We start from the raw sequence: 13,295 nt of genomic DNA on the forward strand, positions 1-13,295 counted from the left end.
CACAGGTCCCGACTCGACCTGGAGGGGCTGCCCCGTGACCTGCAGCACTCAGCTCCTCCGGGCTCGGTGTCGCCTCCTCAGAGAGGTCCTTCCTCACCGTCGTCTCCGAAATGATCGCTGCTCCAACCCCACTCACGCCTTGCTGTCATTTTACCCGATTTTATCTCGTCACAGTCACCACCGCCTGGCCCTCCCCCCTCTGCGTGCGTCTCCTGCGTCTCTGTCCGTAGCCTGAGCTTCCTCGGGGCAGGGGCCCGCCAGGGTGCAGGCTGCGTCCTGTAGCCTCTGCCTGGGCACCACGGACAGTGCCCGGCACGCGGAGCGCTCCCCGTGTTGGCCGCGGACGCGGGCCGTCGGGGCTTTGCTTGCACCGGCTTGTCATTTCTCACGGTGACCCTGTGAAGGGGGGACCACTGTAGGTAAGAAGCCGTATACGCTTATCTCCACGGAGAGGGGAGGAGATCGCGCCCAGGGTCACGCGCTCCTCGGAGGAGTGACTGGGCTTCACGGCCGGCCAGTCTGGCTGCGGGATCGCGCCTGCAGAATGGCGATTGGGAGCCACCCGCGGCCGGCATGCTGTGGTTTGGAAGTGGTGTCGGCGCGGGGAGGACAGACACATCTTCATCCGAGTAAGTTTGGGGAGAATTCATGCATCTGCCTGCTGGTCCTTTCTGGACGGCCAGCCTCAATGAACTCTGCTCGCGAGGGGACCCCTCATTTCTGCAGGTACTAGAGTCATCATCTCTCCGGCCTGCTTCTCCTCTGCCTCCTGGTTCGCTCCTGCAGTCCGCGTGGTGATTGTGGAAGAAACCGTGGGCCCCGTGGCCCTGGGCTCTGCGGCCCTGGGCTCTGCCTGCAGATCTGCAGCTACTTCACGGCATCCCTGTGGCGAGTCAGCTCAGTTTGGGCCTCGTTCCCTCGTGTGTAAAATGGGTTGAATTCAGGAGTCTCTGATGTTCTTTCCAGCTCACTGGGTGCAGTGAGCTCTCTTTCACACCTGCTCGGTGCCGCGTTCCTTTCCCTGAATCTAGTCGAAACTCATGACCCTCTTTCCACTCTTTCTGTCGCACTGAGGTGAGGGGCACTGGCTCAACAGACACACGGCCATAACCACGCCACTCACGTGAGGTCCTCCTGGGTGAAGTCACTTCAGCTGGTGGCGGGCTGCCTGCAGGGCTCGGACTGAACCATGAGGATACTTTGACCAAACTGTGGTCTTTTCACCATTTTCAGGGTATCTCATCCCGTCATACTCCAGGTTGTGTATATTAGCTGCCTTAAATCCCTTTGGAAGGATATGGGATGTAGATAAGTAAAATTAATAAACTTTCACCTTGTTATGTTGAAGACACTGGGGTGAGAGTTCGTCCTAGTGTCTCACGTGTCGTTGGCACTCGTTCCCTTTTCGGGGGCAGGTGAGGAAGGGCTGCTGACAGCTGCCCCTTCCTGTGCCGCGTGCCCGTTCTTCTCTGGAGTCAGGGGTCTCCCAGGGTCAGCGCTGACACTGACGGGCGACGCGTTTTAGCAGCGTGTGCGGTGTCTGCGTGGGCAGTGAGCTGGGCACATGGGGGGGCTGCAGAGCCACCGAGCTCTCCAGGGCCTCCTGGCACTACATCCCCGTCGCCTGTGTACACCGGCGTCGTTTGGAGCCCCGATGACGGGGAGGTGTTCGGGAACGCGGCAGGCGAGGGCAGGAAGGAGGTGACGGTTCTCCGGCACCGGCTCCCTGTGAGATGGGGGCTGTATCACCGCCGAGATCGGCCCGAGGGCTGGTTAGCCACCACCGTGAAATTCTGCGGCTCTCCGTCTCCTGACGATGAAGAGGCTCCCTGGCTGCTGAGGAGTTAGGCACCTTGGCTGTGGATGGATGCTTCCTGCTGGAGAGTGGGGGCCGAGTCAAGATAATGGAGACACGCACCATTCCCTAAGCGGTGCCTCGGGAGCAGCCACACGGACCGCAGCGTTTCACGGATGGCGACGGTCTCCGTAAGGGGGAGACCGCTGAGACCGGAGGCCAGCAGCCTGGGGGGATGGAAGCGAAATAAGTGGCGGTCAGCTGCAGCCCCTCCCCACACACCCTGCCCCCCCAGATTGTGGAGGGGCCCCGACGGGCTGGGTCAGCCTCACTACGGGGGACACGCCGGGTCTTTCTCTGATGTCCTTGCAGATGCCCGTGGCACTTGCACAGTGACCGCTGACCTCTGCTTTCTGGGGAGAAGAGACCTCTGCAGTGCAGATGGAGGTAAAGATCACACTGGAATGCCAGGCCGGCTGCGAGGGTCAGGAATTCCTGGGAAGCGGGTGTGCATGTTTCCGTTCTTAGTAGAAGAAGGAAAAAGGGCCGTAAGCTTTGGTGTTGAGCTTGGAGAGGAAAGAGAAGAAAAGAAACCTGTGCGGGTCTCCAAATACTTGAGGTGGTTTGGCCAGAAGAAAGGATTTGGCCTCCTCTCTGATTTTGTGTTTCTTCTTTTCACTTCAGTGTAAGAACAGTGTAAGTTGACTTGGGGGAATGTTACAAAGAGTCAATTCAAAGTTATCCTTAATATCTTTCCAAAGTTGTCTCTGAGGGTACATAAGAAAAGATGTTTGAAATTTTCAGAGGTCCTACGGTATGATTCTGCTGCCAGTGACGGTGGAAAGGTCTCTGTGATTATGACAGTGTCATCACAGAAGATTCATCAGATTTTATAAGGTCCGGGTTTGTGCTTTCTGGTTTCATCCAACCTAGATGTACTTAGGTGTAAGGTTTTTAAACTGGAGCCCTGAAGTCGCTTCCCCGGTTACTGGCTCACTGCTAAAGTGGTCCGCTAGCTTTCAGAGAAGCCTGGAGTGAGGCCTCGCGTCCCTTATGTTGTAGGAAAAGAAGAGTCTGTGGTTTTACAGGACAGTAGAAAGACGTCTTCCTCTTTCAGTTTGGCTGAAGTCTCATCTGTCAAGCGGGGACGGTCGTCAGAGCCACCCTGGCGCCTTGTGGGGGTCACTGAAGCTGAGCGTTAGGAAGGGGGTGATGAGGAAAACATAGGAAAAGGCACCGCACAGATAGATACAGCTTATCTGGGAAGAGTCAAAATACGAAAATCTGAACGTACGGTGCAGAGTATAAATAATTATTTCTGTTACAGGATAAATTCATATTCTTTCTGAGATCGTAGTTCAAGTTTCCACTAAATACCAGGGTTCAAAGTGTGTTTCAGTTGGTCCTCTCATGAACCCAAAGGGTCTTCCCAGAACATGCTGGGCAGACATATACCGTCGTATCCAGTGGGATAGTTTAGGAGAACGTATTTTTTGAAGATCTGTTTGTGATTCTTTAAGCTTGAGGCTTAAATAATTAAAAAATGTAAACCCGAAGGACCGCTAACTCTGCCTGGAGAATTTTAAACTATGGTCGATTTTTCTTCTGCTGTTTGAGAAACAGGGTGTGGGAGGAGGAGGAGGAGGAAGACAGGGACGGCCGGGGCTGCCGCTTGGAATTCGGGTGGTGTTTCATGTCAAAATGTGTCATGGCTCCGAGCCAACCCTGAACTTGCTGCTGAGACCCAGGAGCAGGAGGCGTGAGCTTCCCGGACGCGCCGCTAAGCCGCATGGCGCCCACCCTGCCCTGCACTTGCCCTCCTCTCCCTGCCTTGGGTGGAGTCTGCAGTGAGCGGCCGCAGTGGGCCTGTGTGAACTTGGACTTCAGGGCTGGTGAGAGTCAGCCGTTCCAGGCTTGAGGGCCCTGCTCTGCCCACTGGCTCCGCCCCTCGGCCCTCTCTGGGGCAGGACAGGACAGGAGCCTCGCCCCAGGAGGGCCAGTGCAGCTGTGTCCATCGGCTCCGCATCCGCCCCGCGTTGCCACAGGCTCTGGGCCTCGGACGTGTCCCGCCCAGGGAGGCTTCTCAGGAGCGCAGGTCTTTCTGCCGACACACTGTCCGTGGCTGGATTCTCAGTGGGAGGGCGTGTTTCTGTTGAGCCACACGCATGGCTGATGTGTGTGTGTGTGCAGGTAAGCAGAGTGTCAGTGTAAACACAGACTTTCGATGACTGAGTCCCCCGGCGCCCAAAATTCCGCAGTCGTCTGTGGTCAGAAGCGGGTGCCCGGCAGTGCGTGAGCACGATTCTTTCGCTACGAGTACCCGTGTGTCTCGGCCACAGGAAACCTTGCACACACAGACTCAATCAAAGCGGGCTTCCTGACTTAACGGTGTAACTCTTAAAGTGATCCTTTTTTTTAAAATCCTTGTAGCATTTATGAAAAGCTATCTTGTGTTCTGCTGTGATTTTTTGACTTTCGAGCAAAGAAAGAAATTAACCAGATTGCCAAATCTGTGTATCTTAAGAGAGAGATGTATAAACTGGGGAAATAATGTATTACATTCTTTTTGTAAAGGGTGTTCAAACTTTGGTAACCACTGATAAAATCACCAGTGACTTGATAGGTTCGTTTCTGCCTTGCGGTTTTCCCTTTTGCAGTAAAAGCAGTGCCTGTGCGTGTCGGAATGCCCCGGGAGCCAGTGGCCTTGGCCCGGCCCTCGTGTGCTGGATCTTTGGTTTCCACAGCGTGCGCAGCTCTCTCCCGCCTGTCGTGTCGGGTGGTTTCCGTCTCCTGGCAGTTATGCTGCCCTGACGGCCCCGCCTCCCACCCGGAGAGGCTGCAGGGAATAGGTAGGATATGTCAGTTACGTGAATTGAAGTTAATTTTATACTGAGGTTGTTTTAAGAGTTTCTCAGTGTCCTTTGAGTGTCCTCACCCCAGGTGCCAAAATCCAGAGCATGAATCATTCGTTTTGGAGTCACTTATCTGAAGAAGAGAAGTGGGTGTTCTGTTTGATCAGCATGAAACCTGCCAGATGAGAACCATTGTTCCTGCCATTAGGTCCTTGCTAACTGCCTCAAAGAAGTTTAGATTTGTTTTTAATTTGGGTGTATTTGCAGAAATGGCCCTTTTCTTGTGCTTTTCTCTCAGTGGTTACGAAGGGATATAGAGTACGTATATTAGGTGTACGCTACTTTGTTCAGGACTTGTTAACATACTTTTATGTCCGCTCACATTCACGGGTAGAGTGTGATGAAACAGAAACGTGGATGATTTTTATGAACAAGGAAAATAAACTTAGTTTGGGGTAGCAAGCATGGCAGAAATTCTGGGTTATTTTCTTGTGTTTATAGCACTGGTTTCATGGTCATGAACCATGACGCGATAGAATTTCCTTTTTGTTTCTGCACTTTGCACACTCCGCGTATCCCACGCACTCGCGATCACAGGGGTTGCTCCCTGTAGACTCACCACGCTTACTTTCGGATGTGTCGCCCTGGGTAGACAGTAAATAGAAGCTCTGCTCAGCAGTTAGGTCCCATGTGATACGTGGCGTCTCATTTGGCGACAGTGCTATGTGCGCCTCGGGGACCCTCTTCTTTAGGAGGGATCCCGATCCCACGGCTGTGTTGACTGTCCCCGGTTGATCCCACCCAGAGAAGAACACACAGCACGGGTTCGTTGCAGCTTCCACGGGAGCAGAAGTTGTAGGACAAGGAGGCAAATACATGAAAGGGACGAGGTGAGAGAAAGAGCTGGGAAGCCAGGGTGAGGCTGACAAGGTGGGAGGCGGGGGTCTGGGCACATCTCGCCGGTGGTAGTCGTGCGGGGCTGTCCGCGTCAGGGACTGTCCGCCGATCGGGACCCACCATCACCCCGCTCGGTGGCCTGGAAAGCGCACTTAGTTTCACCGGTTGACCCTCAGTGCTGCTTATGCTTGATGCATCTTTCAGTCCCCCTCTTTGTGTGTGTGGGGGGGTCTCGTCTGTTTTTCCTTATCACTCGTAACAGCGAGCTGCCCAAACTCTCCCCTGTCGTGGGGGTTGGCGGGCGCATGTCCCGATCAGAGCCTCCACCAGACGTGCCAGGTGCTGGGCCCCCTTCTCGTGTTTTTAGAGCACCTCTCCGGGCTCTGCGGTGGCAGCTGGTGGTGCGGCAGCGGTGAAACTCCGGAGCGCGTCCCGTACCTGGAACCGGCGTGTTTACTCTCCTTCCGTGCTCTCCCCGAACCCTCGCACCTGGTCAGACGGGCCCCAGGAGAGAAAACCCATGGGCTTTCTCACCGTCCCAGGACGCCCGGTGGCTTTCTCCTTGGTCTGGTCTTTTCCAAGGGCGGCTAACAAACTGTTAGTGACATAACTCACGCAAGCTTTCTGAAGTGCCTCTTTTTCCCTCTCCTTTTCTACTTTGGGCATCTCTGCTCATCCAAGTAAATACGGCAAGGTTAACTCCTGTAGCAGGGAAAAGGCAGACGTGCGCCCTTTCCTTTCAACTGCACATAAGTCAGAGCTTACACTCTTAAATCCCCTCAGAAGTAAACGGCAAATGCTCAGAGGCACGCCTTAATTCCTGAAGCTTCGTCCGTGTGGATCTACCTTCCTCAGGACACATAGAGGCTGAGCACGGATGGCCCAGCTCAGGGGCAGATGTTGCATTAGTTCCCAAAAGGCCTTAACTCCAGCTTGCCCAGTGCTCTTGTGTGTGTGTGTGTGTCTGCACGTGTGTGTGTCTGTGTGTGTGCCTGCACATATGTGCGTGTGTGTGTGCGTGCGCATGTCTGTGACTCAGAACGAGTGAGACGAGCTTTGGAACAGACTTGGGCATCTTTCTCACTCATCCCCCCCTTCCCCTTTGTCTGCTTATTTTGAAGCTTGGATACGAGTCCCGGCCCTGGGGTTTGCCTGGTCTCTGCCTCACTGCAGCCAGGGCTCTGTGGGGAGCAGCTCGGGTGCCCGGAGCACAGCTGCGCAGGGGCTGGAGGGGTACGGACACTTGCCCGGCCGTGCAGGGACCTACGCCGTCCTTGAGGGGAGCCAAACTTGGGGCTAAGATGCTGAGAGACAAAGAGAAGGAGAATATGGGGAAGGCTTCCCATTTCGTGTATTAACCTTAACACGGTGCCAAGCAGAAGCCCTCGGTACCGGGCCTGGGCACTGGGCTCTTGAGCCACGTCACTGGTTCCTGGATCGCTAACTCCAGACCCTGGAAGGTTCTCAGACCCCGAGGGGGGATCCTGATGCCGGGCTCACTTTTGCACAAAGACCACCAGAGGAAAGCCTGGGTGCTGCAGAAAGTGGGGTTGGTGATGCAGGACCCCAGCTGCTGCGAGTGAAGAGCAGACGGTGAAACACCATTAAGTTGGGGCGCCTTTCAGAGCAGGTGAAGAGCTGAGTTTCTGAACACTCTCACTCGAGGATTTTTTTCCCTTAAAATAAATCTCCATGGAATAATTTTTGGTGCATGTAAGGGTGGTAATTTTAATGTTCCAGGCAAATTTCAAAGTCAGCTTTATGGTTTTTCAAAGGGAAGCTGTTGCATTTGGGGTGGACAGTCTTTGTTGTGGAAGGCTGTTGGCACGTTAGGGGACGTCCAGCAGCCCTGGCCCTCCCGGTAGTCAGGAAAACCCAACAGTGCCCCCCGCCCCCCGCACACAACCCTGCAGGGCAGCGCGGTCCTCAAGTTGAGAGGCTCAGCTCTAACTGCATCTGATAATGTATATCTAGGACTTACTCAACACCCGCTGTGTGCAGGCACTGTTCCAAACATCACCCCGATCTTCACAAGCCAGTACTGTGGACTCCTGTTAGCCCCGCTGGACAGATGAGGAAATCAAAGCACTAAGAGATCACGGCACCCAGAGCCGGGCCTCCGACTGCGAGCCGGCACGCCGCGCCTCGCTGTTCGGGGCCGTCTACCTCAGACGCCGTCTGTGTTTTTAGTTGCGTGTGTGTTTTGTCTGAGTGTGTTTAGTCTTTAAAAACCCTTAATTCTGAAAAGTGAGACCTTTCTTTGGGTTAACAGGTCATCACTTTACGTTTCTGGAAGGTTCTTCCTGTGGACACGCTTGGGGGTTGCTGCGTGGAACCACTTCTCGAGGCACCTTAAGGAAACAGTGATTATCTGCTTTGTTTTTCCCACGTGTGTCAACACAGTAAGTCAGTATGATTAGCGGCTTTAACTCGAGGTGTCAGGCACTGTTCCTTCGTCACGTTGCCTAAAGTTGATGTTGAGGCCGAGGAGCTGCTCTCAGGCCTGGTCGTGGCCTGTGCTTCTGGAGTCAGCCCTTGGTTGGAGGCTCGGCCCTGCCTTTCACAGCCACTGCATTTGGGGCAGGACGCTCAGCCTCCCGAGTCTGTCCCCTCGCCTGTGAGAGGAGGAAGGGAAGGGGACCCCCCTCGTGGGCTGTGGTTCGGCGGACGGAGAGGAGAGCGCTGGCACCCTGACCCGGGAGCTGCCTGTCATGCTGCTGGCACCCTAGCCCCGGCACCCGGGGCTCTCTAGGCAGACAGCGCCCTTTCTCCCCACACGTCCTCACGGGAGGTTCCGCCGGAAGGAGGGCCTGCAGTAAGGCTTCAGCTTTCCAGCGGGGCTGAGACGGTGTGGGTCAGACGAGGGCTGTGCCCAGGCACTTCTGTCTCATCGAGGTCCTTCTCCACATTCGGACCGAACGCCGATGGGGCCGCATCTGCTAGGGGCCCAGATTGATAGCTTGGAGTGATTGCTCAAAAGGAAGGGCTCTGGCTCGCCTCTGGTAATTTTGTTCATGTGTATTATAAGCCTTTACAATTTTTACTTGATAATAAATGCAACAAATCATTCCTTAAGATTTCTCATCACTTGGAGTTGAAACAACAAGTCCATTTTGAGCCTTATTCAGAGAGTTTTAAGTTCCAGCAGCGCCTAGAGTTTTCTGTTGTTACCAGGTACTTTCAAAAATTAGGCGGGTCCGTGGCAGGGACCTGAAGAACCTTCTCCCTCTTGCCAGGTACCTCCAGAAGTCACGGAGAGGTTTTGTTGCTTGTGATGTGTGTGTGTGTGTGCGTGTGTTTTCAAAGCATACTTCTGATGAAACGTGCTCTGTAACTAAAGACGAACTGCTGATGTGCACATGGTGGTGGCTCCTGACCTTCAGACTGGGAACGGCTGGAGTGCTGCCACCGTAACGCCCTCCCTATTGGAACCATCTTTTAAAGTCATCGTGATGTTCAGTCTGCTTATAGGTCTTTGAAGAGAGAAGTAATAGGTAGATGGTCTCAAAGATTTTCCCTTTTTCCTTTTTTGATATGCATTTCCCAAGGAGAAGTTTTGACTTGCGTGTCAGCCTTAAGATGTTCTAAGTTACTAGTGGAAAACGTACACGTACTTAAACTGCCCAAGGATTACTTTGCTGAAATTCTTAATTCTCATTTTATGAAAGAAAAAGCTATTTTTATGACAATTCCAGTTCCTCAGGCCTGGTACCTGAGGCCAGCTCAACTCTGAGGTTTTAGACTTTAATGGAGCACATGGCCTTGTGGCTGTGGGATGGTCCCCTCCCCTGGGGTGGGGCTGTCTTCTCCTGAGTCAGACGTCTTTATTGCTGGGCAGAGCTTGGGAAAAGGTGTGCAAGCTGGGCCTTCTCAGCTGTCACCTGCCCATCTACTGGGACAGGGCCGTGGGTGGCCCTTTTCTTCCCTCTCTCCCTGTTTTGCATTTTTCCTTGGTGTTCATTGTCAGCTGTCTGAACTCTACATAAGTGTCCCCATGAAAATAGGCTACCAAGAGAAGTTCAGTCAGCTTGCTCCAAAGATGTGTCTTCAAAATCAGAATTGCCATTATCTTAACAAAATAGGAGCCACAGGGCTTCCCTGGTGGCGCAGTGGTTGAGAGTCCGCCTGCCGATGCAGGGGACACGGGTTCGTGCCCCGGTCCGGGAAGATCCCACATGCCGCTGAGCGGCTGGGCCCGTGAGCCATGGCCGCTGAGCCTGGGCGTCCGGAGCCTGTGCTCCGCAATGGGAGAGGCCACAACAGTGAGAGGCCCGCAAAAAAAAAAAAAAATAGGAGCCACAGATTTCAGTACCAGATTTCTTGGTGTCTCTTCCAGCTGTGGTGTTTCTTGTTTACTAGATATTGTGCATTTTTCTTTGTTATTATTAGAAAAGATACAGTAAGCTCTTCAACGCAGGAGTGATGTACTGTGAGAGCTTTGTGTGTGTTTTTAAACTATAAACGAACGAGAAAGAAATTGTAGTTTTGAATTACATTATTGTTGTGATAAAAGTAATAATAGCTCACTGACAGTCTTGAAGAATGGTATTAGGGAGGGGCGAGGGGCACCCAATCAATCAGTATTGTATTCTGTGTGAAATAGAAATTGTGAGGGTCTCTATCGATGTCTTCAATACTCACGTGTTGGAGGACATGAAATGAAATTCTCCTCTTTATAAGCACTTAAGAATTTCATCAGGGAAGACAGAAATTCACACTTGTGATCAAACTGAAAAATTTTTGATCTCTTCCTGGTTTTATCACAGAGATTATGTGATTTTTTGTCTTTTGTTATTCAAATATGTATCAGTTAAGAAGGTTTTGGCTGCAGGTAACAGGACACTGTGGGCTCACATAGGCTGAAACAGAAGGCTGTTATCTGACATCTCAGCCCTCATGGGTCCCTCAGGGCTGTGACCTCCCCACCCACTGCCCCACACCGCTCTCAGCTCTGCCCTCCCAGGAGGTGGCAGTGAAAGACGTGGGCATCCTCTCCAAAATCACACTGTCCACCTGTGCCTCTTCAGACCCAGCACCCAGCAGGCCCCCTTGCGTCTCTGTGGCCAGAATTGGTCAGCTCTCCATGCCTCGGGCTCTGGGAGAACCTGTCAACAGTGTCTCAGCTGCAGCTGCCATGGCGAAACACCACAACTGGGGGGGCCTACATGACAGAAATGTTGATTTCTTACAGTTCTGGGGGCCGGAGGTCTGAGATCATGGTGCAGGTGAGGGCTGTGTTCCTGATTTGCAGACAGCCGCTTTCCCACTGTGTGTTCACATGGCAGTGAGAGACAGAGATATAGAAGCAAAGACAGAGATATATAGGGAGAGGGACAGAGAAATAGACAGGGAGAGACAGAGACATACATATATAGAGAGACAGAGAACTCAGGAAACTCTGGTGTCAGTCTGTACAAGGGCACTAATCCCATCACGGGGCCCCACCCTTCTGACCTCATTGAACCCTAATCACTTCCCAGATCACCCCCCCCCCCCAACACCAGATGACTTTGGGAAAGGACACAGACATTCAGGCCACGGCAGAGTGGTAGCCTGGTACTGCATCCTGTCATTGCAGAGCTGTTGACAGCACTGCTGGTGACAAAGGGCTGGGCAGACGCTTTGCTGAGGGCCATGTATAAGAGCTCTTGGCCTCAAGGTGGGACTCTCACATGTCATGTAATGCTTGACTCCCTCCTTCCTCAGTGTCGCGTGGGAGCCCGCGGGAGATGGGAAGAGAGTCATCTCGTTGGCTGACAACCACATCCTGCTGTGGGATTTGCAGGAGAGCTCCAGCCAGGCTGTGGTAAGTAACAGGAATTACACACTTGGGTTTTTGTATTTTTTGAATTTGACCTTTCAGCCAAATTCAGAATACACTTCTTGATCATATATGTTTAGAATTTTGACATTGTTTGTGAAATAATTAATGAACAGACTGAATCGTCAGTCAAAGAATTGAGTGATTGTTTCTTTCAGACAAAAGCTGTTTGGGATTCAGGCCTCAGGGCCATGTACAAATAGGACACAGAACCCTGGACGTTGCCAAAACTCCCCACTTTGGCCATAATTTGTCCAGAAGAGGTAGCAGGATATCCAAAATTGTAGTCTTCTGTTTCAAGTATAAGCCTTTTTAATGAATGGATTTTCAATGTGTATTTGGTTGAAATCACCTTTCAGGTAGGAGCAGTCATGTAGGCAAATTTCCTGGTTGTGAAAATAATGGTTGACTGTGACCCAGTGACCTTTCAGCCTGCCCTCCTTTCATTCACGTGTGTGCACGGTCCTGAGGGTGTAGCCTTCAGGCACGTCAGACATCGTCCACGGGGACGCTGGAGCCCTGGCCTGCACACAGGCTGTCTCTCCGTCCCGTCCCCACCCGTCCTGTCGGGCACCCACATGTCACCCTCAGATCCTGCCACCGAGGCCCAGAGTAGCTGTCTCTGCAAGTTCCCTACCAGAAGGTTACGTCTCTCTCAACAGGCCTGTTCGTTCCCAGAGCTGTTTAATATTTAGCAGCAACCTTCTTGGGAACCAGTTTGGCTTTCAAATATTCATCCCTTTGAATGCTTTGTCCTTCATAGAGTAAATACTCTGCCAATTGGTATATTTTCATATATGATCCCGTAAAGTTTCCTCTTATAAAATGTGTTTTTTACATGCATTCATAATTTCATTGCATTTGCATGTCAAAGCGACAACTTTAGAGAGAAAACCAAGACATATGAAAGCTTCTAATGCCACCCACTCAGTTGGGCCTGGGGCCCAACTGCCATGGGCTCATGGACGGCGTCTCTTGGACAGGTTTCTTCAGTGAGCTTGCATCTCACTTTATCCACTTGTTCCCGGGATGCGTGGTCAGCACTTGCCCCTCGTGGTACCCACAGTGTTGGTGAAGCCTGTCTTCACCCTCTGGGTGAAGAGGTGCATGAGGGATGATTTATCACTGTCGATATGTGACCCGGAAGGCAGACCCTTCACAGTATGGGGGGTCCTGTCTGAGTCTTAAAGCTGCATTGTCAGAAGGGTGTCTCCCAGGCTTCAATGTGAACTTAAGAGTATAATACTTCAGGAAAGAAATCACTATTTTTATTAAAATTAAAACAACAAAAAAGACACATCTCTGTATCATGGAGTAGAACACAAATTTCACCCAGACTTTCAAGCTCGAGCAGGAACTCGAAGGAAACTGGCTGCCTCCCATTGTCCTCGTGGCCCCCGCAGGTCTGGGCAGACACTTGCACAGTCCCCCACCTTCCAGGGGAACTTGCGAGGCCATCTGGGCCAGAGTCCAGGGGCCCCTCCTGTCCCCTGACTCCAGCCTACCTCTCGGTGGGGTGTTCCTCCAGGCTGCACTTGAGGACAGAAAGGGACAGTGCTTTCCTATGGAAGTGCCGGGGCTCGAGGCAGGCTCGGGGCGGGGAGCCTGGGCCTGGTCCAGAGGATGCTCGGGGCCGGCTGAGCGGCTGCCGCCCCGCCCAGCAGGAGGCACCGAGAGGAGCCAGTGGCGCCTGTGTGTGGCGTTAGGATTCGGTGGCTCCCAGGGCCCCGACTTTGCGGGCCCCGTCCTGTCATCAAAGTGTGAACACCTCTTCAGACCCTCAGTCATCTCAAAATGATTTTATGGTGGGATGATTAATCTGTAACTTATTTTCTGCAGAGACCAATTTCGTTTTCTCTCCCCCTTTTTTATCTGCTGTCAGCAGTTCTGTCGATACCACTTTGCGACCCTCGGCTGGAGTATTTAATAC

The 13,295-nt window shown here is 52.7% G+C and overlaps 1 protein-coding gene across 12 annotated transcripts in view; it reads left to right on the plus strand.

The window, feature by feature from the left end:
* EIPR1 (EARP complex and GARP complex interacting protein 1) overlaps positions 1–13,295 on the plus strand; it is a 445,878-nt gene that overhangs the window by 54,478 nt on the left and 378,105 nt on the right. For all 12 annotated transcript variants that reach the window (XM_059078265.2, XM_067008228.1, XM_067008229.1 and 9 more), the window contains one exon: positions 11,251–11,350. In XM_059078265.2, coding sequence (XP_058934248.1) covers positions 11,251–11,350 — 100 coding nt within the window. The remainder of the gene's footprint in view (positions 1–11,250; positions 11,351–13,295) is intronic.

Source organism: Kogia breviceps, chromosome 11 (assembly GCF_026419965.1).
Source record: "Kogia breviceps isolate mKogBre1 chromosome 11, mKogBre1 haplotype 1, whole genome shotgun sequence".
Lineage (NCBI taxonomy): Eukaryota > Metazoa > Chordata > Mammalia > Artiodactyla > Physeteridae > Kogia > Kogia breviceps.